Source organism: Nasonia vitripennis (genome assembly GCF_009193385.2).
Source record: "Nasonia vitripennis strain AsymCx chromosome 1 unlocalized genomic scaffold, Nvit_psr_1.1 chr1_random0011, whole genome shotgun sequence".
Classification (NCBI taxonomy): Eukaryota; Metazoa; Arthropoda; class Insecta; order Hymenoptera; family Pteromalidae; genus Nasonia; species Nasonia vitripennis.
The window spans coordinates 462514-474760 of NW_022279599.1; the positions used below are offsets into that span (position 1 = coordinate 462514).

Sequence of the window (12247 nt, forward strand, 5' to 3'; positions counted from 1 at the left end):
ACTGATGATGCTGGCGGGCTGTGACCTAGCGTAGTATACTTAGACTTGTTGACGGGAGTAGCGGTTAGGTGCTGAGCTTGAAGCTGGTCAGATTTAGTTCACGACGATTTGTCTTATTCTTAAGAAGGTTCGATACCAAAATGAAATTGGTTAGAACATTTTGAAAAAAATTAAAATCTGTTAATAAACATGCGATAAGGCTACTGGTATTACATCAGATCGATTGACAATACAGTTTTTTCAATAATTGACTTTAAAGTTGGGCTTTTATACACAGGCTCTTATGGAATAACCTTAAAATTGATAGAAACACTTAGAGTACAATCACTCAAAAATGATAAGAAGCGAATAAAAAATTTGGCAAATCATCAGGAAATCATTTATAAACATGCACATAAAATTGTAGAACGATTGTCAACAGCAATTCCGTGTACTGAGCAAAAACGTAAACAATAGTATATTACGATACTAGTGCGGTAAAGTAGTTTCCCTTAACCCCCCTAATATAGTACGATATTTTATGAAACAACGTGCATAAACCGAGATTTAGCGAGTGTATTCTTGCACGAGCCTGACTTAAATCGAGGTTTATGCCACGGCGTGTCATAAAAGCTTTAGCTTCTGGCTGTGAGCGGGGCTGCGCGTTGCGGGGGAGCCACGCGCGGGGAGAGAGCACAGCCTTTCCCTTTTCCGTGCAAGCTGGGAGCTATCAAACATCCTTAAGTGTGCAAAGTCAAAGTATCGCTTATTAACCATCTCGCCGTCAAAATGGCCCCAGCGGTCATTGTTGCAACGCTCGACAGTTGCAGCGAACTCTGTTGCACCGATGATTCATGACGACTAATTACATTATTATTTAAAACTTTACCAGAGAGTTCTTGTTTTTACAGCTTGGGGCGAACCTATTATAACTTGAAGAAGTACTGCAAATGAAAAATAATCCAATCTAAATGCATACTATGCCATCAACTGGCGAGGAACATGTGAATTCGATATACATTTCGATACGTTCGATATATTATCGTAATCATTTTTTTGTTTATTATTATAGAAGAGCCATTGAGACGGTTCTCCGCCCGAAAAACAATGACGGTTGCTTAAAAGTGTAACGGTTCGATTTTCCCCCGGGCATTGAGTGGTCAGTCAGGATCCAGGATTCGGTTAAGGGGAAGGGTTAATAATGACTCTGTTTGTATGTTTTAATAATAATAAAGACGTATATTTAGTATCAAAATCAACAACGTGGGTGTTAGATGTTAAAGCCCACCTGTAACAGAAATCAAATAACGCGATTCGTTAGGAGGATTTCGCCTTTACAATCGGAGTAATTTAAATTCGCGCGATTACAATATCTTAGAGCGACTTTACAATTACGGTGCAGTTACGACTATACGCTTGCGGCATCAGTGAATCAGGTCGGTGTCGGAATTATGGAGCAGTGACAGACTTTGAGGTTAGGATGTCATTCCATTGCGACGGAGTCGTGTGCGCACGGCTACGTCGATCCGAATGCGTCGCGTAATAACGGTTTTGATCGCCTTGTGTGCGCACAGTGACGGTCGGAACGGTTTTGCGGTATTTTGAGGTTATCCTCCGACTCGCAGTGTCATGCGGATCTTCATCGCTGGTCTCGTTCTTCCTTCTGCCCTGTGTGCGCAGAGTGACAAAAGAAGTCGTGAGACGTCGGCGTAAAGGTGATTCCGGTGGTTAGAGGTTAACCTCAAATTCACCAGGACGTGAGTGCACGGCTACCGGGGGGGTTTTCGCGGACCTATGAGAGGTGGAGTTTTAGAGGGTATGCCTAGCATTGCTCCCGCGTCAGGAGAGTCTCACACACGGGAAGTCTCGCACGGCTCCTGTCAAAATTTTCAAAATTTTCAAAATTTTTATTATACTATTGTTTTACATTGAAAAGTCCTCGAATTTCCCATTTTTTCATATGCATGATAAGTGGCCTATTCGTACACTTATCATAAAAAGTACAGTGTGCAAGAAGGGGGGAGTGGCTTTTTCAGACTCGAGTGATGTCTACGGCGCCCTCGACTCCCACTCGTGCTCAAAACATCACCCTCGCTAGAAAAAGCTAATTTCCCCCCTAGTTGACAATATACTATTTCTTTCAATTATTCCTAGAGGCGAGTCACTAGGAATTGGGGATTAAACCCGACATTACGCAAATAATATTTGACAAATTTAAAATAACCTTAAACCTTAAACCTTAAAAATTTACAATAAAGTTTTTGAATTGCATTTCTGCAAAATTGAGAGGATTTCTACATGTCAGTGAAAGAAATGTAAAAAGTAAAAAAAAAAAAACGTTGAGAAGCGTCTATCGGTCTTTCGGTCACCGCGCATATTTTTTCTATTCAAGTAGCCGAGTAGATTCCACTAGTTTTCAGTACCCGTCTATAATCTACTTGACATTGACATTGAACTTTTATTTAATAACACTTTACTATACGGTATGCAGTAAAAATATTTCAAAAACAGGAAAACCTTATTTTTAGAAAATTAAGAATAACTTACTCGATCATCTGCTGCAAGACTTCTTAATTTCATTCGTAATAAAAATCTTAAAAAATTAGTTGTTCCTAATGTTTGAATATCTAAAACTCTACAAAGTGCGATTAGTTGCTGCCGAGAAAGAGCATCTAACGTTATTTCATCTTCAAAAAGTTTACTAAATTTCATTATTTCGTCATTAGTTGCTATGGTTCCTGTGGTTCGAAGTTTATAGAAAAATTCGGCAAATTCTTTGGCTTTTTCAGAGCGATGATCTGATGACTGAACAGACATTTCGTCTAATGTTTTTTGCAAAAATTTAGCCATTTCTATTTTTACCTAAAATATTAGTATGCATATCATTACACGACAAACAAACAGAAATAATTAATCATATTAAATACAATACTTTTAAAGCTTGCTTAAGTTTATCTTCTTTTTCGATGGCAGTTTGAAAAGTAGATGGCAATAGTCCAGGAAAAAGTTTAACGGCGAGTGGAAGTAAAAATTCCATAAATGGAACAATTACAAAGACAGAGAATGGGATTAACCTAAACACGTCGCCTGTAGTTTTAATCAGCTGAAAAGTAAATAGATTAATATAGATTAAAATAAAAATATAAGTTACTAAAATTAATCAATACAAGAATAATTATAAAAATGCCATTTCAACTTAAAAAAGTATTGTCAATTCACTAAATTATATCTTGTTACGTACTAATTTCTCGTTTCTATGCGTTATACTAGAGAGATGATTAAACGTGCACTTTGTTGTAAAAGGAAGGTTCTCTCTCTCTCTCTCTCTCTCTCTCTCTCTCTCTCTCTCTCTCTCTCTCTCTCTCTCTCTCTCTCTATTTCTCCCTCCCTCTCTCCTTCCCACGCAATAATTATCGGCTGTGCAGCCATACGTTGTTATCTTTAGACATTCGTTATTATACCAGCGTTAGTAGTTTTAGGATTTCATTGGTATTAATTCGCTTAACTTTTATTAGCCGTGGGTATTTGCTTTTAACGTATAAAAGTATTTAATGTAAATTATTCAGTTATTACGAATCCCATTTGGCAGTTTAGTGATCAAAAAATGTATCAGATACAACAAGTTGATCTGTACTCGGTAGTAGATTAATACTCCCTTGTTTTTTTGACGGTACTTGTAAAGAAAAAAACTCGTATAGTACATAAAATAGGTGTTTTTCTTTAATAAAAGAACCCATCAGATTTTGCAGCTGAATTAAAGATACATTAGATCGAGGGATGCTCAAATTTACTTTACATTTATACAATAATTCTCTTTCATCCCGTAAAGCAGCTGACAAAATGGTTAACATTTTTTAAAATCATTATTTTATATTAAATTTTGTATTTCATTTGTCCAAAATAAAATGAAAAACGAGTTGAGAGCTGTCACCGATGAGCAATTTTTTGTTTAAACACAATTTATTTTAGAAGGCAGCAAACAACTTTTTTAGAGCGATTCTACAGAGCATCTTAGATTTAATAGATACAAACAGAATAGTTTACTTATTGCGCCAAACACTTTCAAAATTGGAGAAGTACATATTTTTGAAGAGGATTCTGAAAAACGAGTTAAAATAGGGATCATAAAAGTCTACGCAACACGTGTGTCTTTGCCACAAGAGCTCACTAAAGTTCTACATTTCAGTAAAGACTTTATGAATAATATCTCAGAACGTATCTACAGATACGTATAAGTAGACATGAAATGTACTAGGTTATAAGTGTCAAATTTGCATGTAAAACCACTTATTAGCCATTATATTATGTTTGTTTTTTACATAACTTCTAGTAGGGAGTCAGGCCCATTCTGAAACTTTACAGCTACTTTTTTACTATAAAACGGTATCTTTTTACTGTATTGAGGTTGTCGGAGTCCAGATCGAACATACAGATTTTCATATTTTAAGGTTTAAAATGCAAATAAGTTATCCTTAACATATATATAGGACTTTAAAAGTATTTTAGTCAGAAAATTTCACAAAAAAAGTATCTGAGTAGTTTAAGTTAAAAATGCATCTCTTATGAACTACTAATCATTGAAAATAGGCAAACATTGTTTAAAACCTCAACTTCGACCAGCTAATGAAGGAAATGAAGGAATCACGTTGAAATTTTTTTTGGGAGTCAGGTACAACATATAGAGCATATCTATACAGTTTGAGCAAAAATAAAAATTTTCATCTTCGTTTTCACAGAAAACCACCTATATATAACCATTTTGATGGCTAGTTTTCGAGCTAAAATAGAAAACTAAAAAATATGGATCTTCTATGTCGCATGATTACGGGAGTAAAAAGGCTTTATTTAAGTTAAAATTTTGGAAAAATATCGATCTTTCAATCACCTAAACTAGGTTCTTTTTGCAACTTATGGTATCGATTAGTTTAAACGGTATTATGATTCGAATTCTTTATCTCTCACCCTGTATACCCTGAAAAACTGAAAATTACTATTAGTGTTAAACATTCTAACTCGCTAACTAATGTTCAGAATGTTTTGAGAAAATTCATGATCTTATGAAGTTATGAGGACCCTATGGTATTTAAAATATTTAGGTTTTAATTTTTTCACGAAAATTATATGATTTGATATTGTGACGGCTGTTCCGTTAGTGAAATAATTAAGATTGAAAGTATTTTAAAAATCATCAATATACCGTACATTTTAACAATATTGTATCTATTGGAACTATACATTTTGTTGGAGGAAGCTACGTGCCAAAGAATTGGCAGCGGTTTTTAAAATTTTTTTCACAGCTTCCAATCTACCTGGACCAAATCTTTAAAATGTTTTTGGTAGGAATGTATATTTTTATCATATGTACCTGTCTATGCCATTAAATAGTTTTTTATTTATAAAATACCTCAAGTTTTGTGAAATAAATGCAAAAAATAATCCGGACGGACGGACGGACATTTTTAAGGTTCTTTTACTGCTAAAAACTAATTGAAATTTGATACATTTGACCTTTTTTTGGGAAACCTGAATGATTTAAGTTCAAAGAATATTTATACTGTAGAATAGCTTAAATTTTTTTCTTTTTACGAGTTTTGGAGGGTTTTTACAAAATCGACCAAGTATACAATTTTAATATAGACTTAAATTTTGTATCAATTTTGTACATAATTTAATACAAATAACTAAGTTGAAATTTTATCTTAGGCCCCATTAGAACAGCGTAATTTTCGTTTTACATTTTTGAAAACTGTTTAATAAGAATAACAAATTATCTGAATTACGTATTACGTACGTTATACTTTTATTTTGTAGCTTTTGCACTGTAGAACAATTTAAATATTGTTAAAAAGAAATTATTCAAGCCAAAATTAGCTGTCTAAGTTAACCTTGCAGAATCGAAGTAGTCGGACAGCGCAGCGATCGTGTCCAACTTTAGTTCATATACAAAGGTAGTACATGGACGCATGTTTCGCTTCACCTGGTATTTATGATAAAACTGTTGTTAAAAGTGCATTATTATAATAATATTGATACATGATAATCGATATAAAGTAATGTAATGGTAAATAGTCTCCCATATGACGGCTCCTAAAAATAGGTGCTGGCTATGGTAGTTCTGGAAGCGTCCCTCCAGGCACTCGAAGCTAACCAAACACACTTGTATGCCAAGTGCGGTTATCGGCTCGCGGATTCTGACGGTTTGTCGCGTAGATCTACTCACAGTCGAAGCGAAATCGAGTCTGAGCGCGCTCTCGCTCTTCGCGGAAAAATCCCTTGTCAGCGCCGCCGCTGACATCGTCTGCTAGTCTAGTTCTAATCGCGTGACATACGAGCGCGCGAGATTCGAAATCTGAGGGCTCGTTACAATACACGATTGACGATTTTCTGAAAAGTTCGTAAAATCTGTCTACGTACTAAGCATTTTACCTTACTTTATAAGTTTTTACACTGAGCCAAACAAGCTAGTTGTCTTTATGTGATTTATTAAATGACTTTATGTTAAGTCTGTTTCAAATGTAGCATCCCTAAATAATAATAATGATTACTATAGTTTTTTTATAATATTAAAAATTTGTATTAAAATTATTTCTTTTATCCCAAAATACTTTATAAACAAAAATGGACTTAATCGTTTGCTGGTATTTAATGAGAAAATAACAAAATGAGTCGGTCATGTAGAGGTAAATCTAAATAATAGTTTTATAAAATTTCTGTAAAAGCTTTCAGAGTAGACTTAAGTCGTTTTGCTGTACGCCAGTTTTTATATCATGGACTTCATTGTGTTATGCATTGGTTTGGACCAAATGAGCATGCTTACTAAAAGTTTGACAATTTCCCAGGAAAAAAAGATATATAAAATAGCAAAATCTGATGCAAACGTTATTTTTTTTTCAAATGTGACAAATTAGTGGGGCCACAGACATGTATTACGAAGTGTTATATGTATTTTTAGTTCTATTAGTAGTTCACAGCGCTAGATCGTTTAAGTCATTAATGACTTATAAGTAATAAATAAGTAATAAATAAAATACCTGAAAATATCTTTATTTCCACTATTATTTATAATTCAGCAATACACTGAATTTTTTATATTTATGGGTATTTTTTGTATGAAAAATTGATTTTTGTCCAAACCATTAAACTTTGTTCTTAATCTTTCCCTAAGTCTTATTACATTATTTATATTATTTACTTATATCTGACTTTATCAAGTTTGTAGACACACACAACCCCCCCCCCCCCCCCACACACACACACAACCACACACCGGGAATACAGGAGAGGAAACTCCAGACAACCCTAACCCTCGCCAGATCCCGGAAGGCGGGTACAACGAAGAAAGTCCCAACTACTCCACAGGATAGAAGTGGAGGAAACAAAGGAGAAGATAATCAAGCTGAAAAGACAGCGTAGCAGGAAGTCGTCATAAGAAAGTCAAAGACACTGTGTACAGACGAAGTGCACTAAGAGTTGCGTCCGCTTACCGTACAGTATCGGACAATGCTGGTAGGACAATGCAAGTGACAATTGCTGGTATGCCGCCGATTTACCTATTGGCGATCGAAAGTAAGGATGTATTCCAAACTAAAAGAAGAACAAGTGACAAACCGCAGAAGGAGATCTGGGATGCAGCAAGAAAGAAGACAATGACCGAATTGCAAACAAGATGGGATGTTAGTGACAAAGGGCGATAGACATATCGCCTTATACCAAAAATAGAGGATTGGACTGGAAGAGAACATAGGGAGGTCAACTACTACCTCACACAGTTTTTAACCGGGCACGGATGCTTCCGCGCTTATCTGCACCAATTTAAATTAGACGATAGTCCGAACTGACCAGCTTGTTTGGACGCTAAAGAAGATGCGGAGCATGTTCTCTGTGACTATTCGCGATACCAAATAGAGCGAGAAGATCTCAAGTGTTATCTTCAGACCAAAGTGACACCTGAGTCAATGATGACAACTATGTTGACGTCGGAGAATGGTTGGAACGGAGTACAACTACGTAAGGACGATCCTCAAGAAGGTTAGAAAGACGAAGAGAAAAGAAGGCAAAGACAAGGCGAAACAGCGGAATAAAAATGTAGCTAGACGAAGGTCACTGAGCCGTGTCGGGGTTGAGGCTGTCCAGAGGATGGCCGGACGATGCCGCACGAAGCAAACGACCGGACGATGCGGAAAGAAGCAGACGCCCGTGTTATTGTTGTGTGTTGAATGAGAAGACACTTTATCGTAAAGAGGTATTTATTTGTAGTTAGTAAGTGACAGCGTCCGAACGGCTCGAGGTAAGGAGCGAGAGAGAGAGCGTCGGCGAGGAGACGTCAGGCGCATACGCCAGCCTACGACCAGAGGTCGCTCGCGTTCGCGATTCTTATAGTGTGAGAAACTCGCTTTAACACTTCCGCCGTTTATCACACTGATCAAGCAATTAGATATGAGTTGTCTACAAGACCTAAGTTTTCACGCATTTCAATAAACAAATTTTTAGGTAGAGCTTTTGTGAACACGTCTGCTCTCTGTTCTCTAGATGCTACATAAGTTACAGACAAATCTCCAGTTTCGCATCTTTCTTTTAAAAAATGATATCGGGTATCTATGTGTTTGGTTCTTCGATGGTTTTTAGAATCTTTCGTTAAACAAATAGCACTTTTGTTGTCGACATGTAACAAGATGCCAGTGACACATGTATACCCGAAATCGGACAGAAATCTTTTTAACCACAGTGCTTCTCTGGCTGCTGTGGCAGCTGCAACATACTCAGACTCGGTCGTGCTGAGGGTTACTAATTCTTGGCGTCTGGAAGTCCATGACACTGCGGCTCCAGCCATGAAAAATACATATCCCGAAGTGGACCTTCTAGTTTCCAAACACCCAGCATAATCGGAGTCTGAGTACCCTATCAGATTACATGGTTCTTTGTTTAATTTATACTCAAGTCCTAGGTACTTGGTACCTTTTAGATAGGCCAGGACACGCTTCAATGCCTGCCAATGACGACTATCGTAACCATTCTGAAATCTACTTAGGTAACAAACGATATAAGCAATATCGGGTCTAGTAGTCATTGCCAGGTACATCAACGAACCTATGGCCTCGCGATATGGTACGTTATTTTTGTTCGCGACATTTTTATCTGCCTTTTGCAAGTATAAACTGGTCTCTGCAGGTGTACATACAGGATTTGCATCGTTCATGTTGAATCTATCGATTACATGCTGTATATAGGCTTGCTGACATATGATTACGCTTTTCTCTTCCCTGTTCCTGTAAATTTCTAATCCTACAAAATAACATGAGTCGCCTACGGTTATTTCGAATTGTTTTCGCAGTTCAGATAAAATATTGTTTAAGACTACTTTTGATTTACAAATAACGAGCCCGTCGTCTACAAAGAGAGCGAGATATACTTTGTGATCGTCACATTTGCCAATGAATATACATTTGTCAGCTTGACTTTCATAGAAGTTGAACGAACTCAGAAATTTCTTAAATTTAGTGTTCCAGCAACGCGGTGCCTGTTTAAGACCATACAGAGACCTACGCAGTTTACAGACTAAAACGTTTTTACATTCATTCGCATCAACACTTGAGCGGCATTCGTCATTTCTTGCATTCATTCCACGAGTATTCACACGCACCCCTTTTGGCACCTCCATATAGATGTCTTCCTCCAAATCGCCGTATAAGAACGCTGACTTGATGTCGAACGTTACAGTTTCCAAATCTTCAAGGGCGACATGAGCCAGCAGCATGCGCAGAGAATCATATCGCACCACTGGTGCATACGTCTCAGTGTAATCGAGTCCTTCTTTTTGCATAAATCCTCTTGCGCATAGACGTGCTTTGTAGAAAACATCTTGATTTCCGAGTCCAGGAGTTGATTTTAAGACCCATTTTGAGTCAATGGTTCTCATTCCGTGATGTCTAGGAACAAGCTCCCAGGTGTTGTTTTTCTCGTGTTGTCTCAGTTCGTATTCAATGGTCTTCCGCCATTTTTCGGCATCTGGTCTTTCCAGTGCTTCGTCGTACGTCTCAGGAGGCCTGAAAACAGCGATATTTACCAAATACTTACTAGGAGGCTTAATTTTAGACCTGTCTCGTAGACGTGAGTGAATTGGAGCTTCGCCCTCTCCTGGTACATCAGCCTGATCATCTCCGATATTGTCGTGACCTCCAGCTGGTTCAGGGACTGGTTCGTCGGGTTCAGGGGTAGGTTGATCTCGAGCATTCTCGTGTTCTCCGTGAACTTCGTCTGGTACCTTTACGTCATCGCCTGGGAGAAACCAGTCTTCGTCCGACTCTTGATTTGTTGTCTCCTTAACGCGACCATCTTCATTGAAGATTACATGTCTCGATACATGCACTTTCTTGGTGATTGGATTGAACAGACGATAGTTGCTGGAGTTATCTTGATATCCCACCATGATCAGAGCTACCGCCTTGTCACTCAGTTTGTTGGTCAGCTGCTTCGGTACGTTCATGTAAGCAGCACAGCCAAACGTTCGTACGTGCTCCAAGTTGGGCTTTTTGTTTGTCCAAACTTCATATGCAGTTTTATTACTATGGGTAGCCTTGACCGTTGTTCTGTTTAATAGATAAACTGCGGTGTTGACCGCCTCTGCCCATAAGTAGTTCGGCAAGTCTCTGGCTTTCAACATCGTGCGAGCTGCCTCTATGATCGTTCGGTTTTCGCGCTCCGCTTGGCCGTTCTGCTCCGGCGTGTATGGTGCTGTGTTCACATGTGTTATTCCGTGTTGGCTCAGGTACTGCTTCAGCCTATCATTCACGTATTCACGACCATTATCGGTGCGTAAAAACTTCATACTGTTACCGCGAAGATTTCTAACAGTACTTTCGAATTCAATGAACTTTTCGGTGACGTCTGATTTATTTTTCAAGAAGTAAATATACCGATAACCACTACTGTCGTCCTTGAATAAGACGTAGTATCTCGCGCCATTCACAGACTCTGTTGGCATGGGTCCGCATACGTCACTATGGAAGTATTCACCTGGCAGGCTCGCTCGTTCAATTTTTTTTCTTGAAGGGCAATTTGTGCGATTTCCCGAGCTGACAAGGTTCACAAAAGAAACCTTCTTTTTCTACTATGCGTACACCTTGAACTGAGTCGCCGGACGTCAGATCTCTCATCGCTCGCACATTAAGATGTGCCAGGCGCTCATGCCAGACTTTCATACTCGTAGAGGTTATGTTTATCTCTTTCCTGTCGGGTTTGATCACTTGAAGGAACATACGATAGATGGCATTTGACTGTATCACTCCGACCGCGATAATCTCTTTGTGTTTTTTTAACTCAACATATCTATTCTTGAATTCAAACTGGTAACCGAGCGATGTGCACCGACCAACCGAGAGCAAATTCCTTTTCAAGCCTGGTACGTGAAGTACGTTTTCGATTCGCGCTTCGATCCATTTGTCGTCAATTAGTCTGTTCACCGCTATCGTACCTTCGCCGGCTACACCGCACTCACCATCGTCACCTAGGACTATGCTGCTGCCATCTCTCCTTGATCGGTACTCGATGAACCATTCTTTTCGATGGGTCACGTGAGTTGATGCGCCGCTGTCGATAAACCAGACTTCTTCTGTGTTAGTCTCCAACAGTTTTCGCTCTTGCTCGCTACTAGGTTTCCAAGAAGAGACTTTTGCTTCGTCGAGCTCGTTCTTAGAACTGACGCGTCTCTCGGCCACAAAGGCTACATTCGCGGAAGCATTAGACGTCTGATTCGAATTCTGTTGTTTTTCTTTCTTCTCGGGACAGTTTCGAGCGAAGTGTCCCTTTTTGTGACACGAGAAGCATTTGTAGGTTTTCTTGTTACTTCTATCACCACCCTGCTTCGAATTTTTTACGCTTGCACCTCCTGACTCCTTAGTGCCTGTGCCTACTGACTCTCTTTTCTTTGAAAAAGCTGCTAGAGCTACAGCCTCCTCTTCTTCGTCGATGCGTAGAAGATTCTCCTCCTCAATCAGCCGTTCCAGTAGATGCTCGATGGTTTGTTTTTCGGTTGCGACACTACTCCAAGCTGTGCGTAAGTTGCGATATTTCATCGGCAGACTCGTGAGGATTTTCGACATTATTACAATGTCCGGAAGATTCTCACCTACGTCCAGCAGTTGCGCCGCCAAATTCTGAACTTTTGCCACATGCTGTGCGACACTATCGGATAAATCCATTTTGTATTCGTGAAAACGCTGCATCATTAACAGCTTGTGAGTGGCTGTTTTCTGCTCGTGGATGACACTCA

At 38.6% G+C, this 12247-nt stretch overlaps 1 protein-coding gene across 3 annotated transcripts in view; it reads right to left on the reverse strand.

Annotated features, from left to right (window-relative positions):
* Positions 1 to 12247, reverse strand: part of LOC103317046 (mitochondrial proton/calcium exchanger protein) — a 164248-nt gene that overhangs the window by 125193 nt on the left and 26808 nt on the right. For all 3 annotated transcript variants that reach the window (XM_031921450.2, XM_031921452.2, XM_031921451.2), the window contains exons 3-4: positions 2912 to 3082; positions 2527 to 2841 (exon numbers count right to left, since the gene is read on the reverse strand). In XM_031921450.2, the coding sequence (XP_031777310.1) occupies positions 2527 to 2841; positions 2912 to 3082 (486 nt within the window). The remainder of the gene's footprint in view (positions 1 to 2526; positions 2842 to 2911; positions 3083 to 12247) is intronic.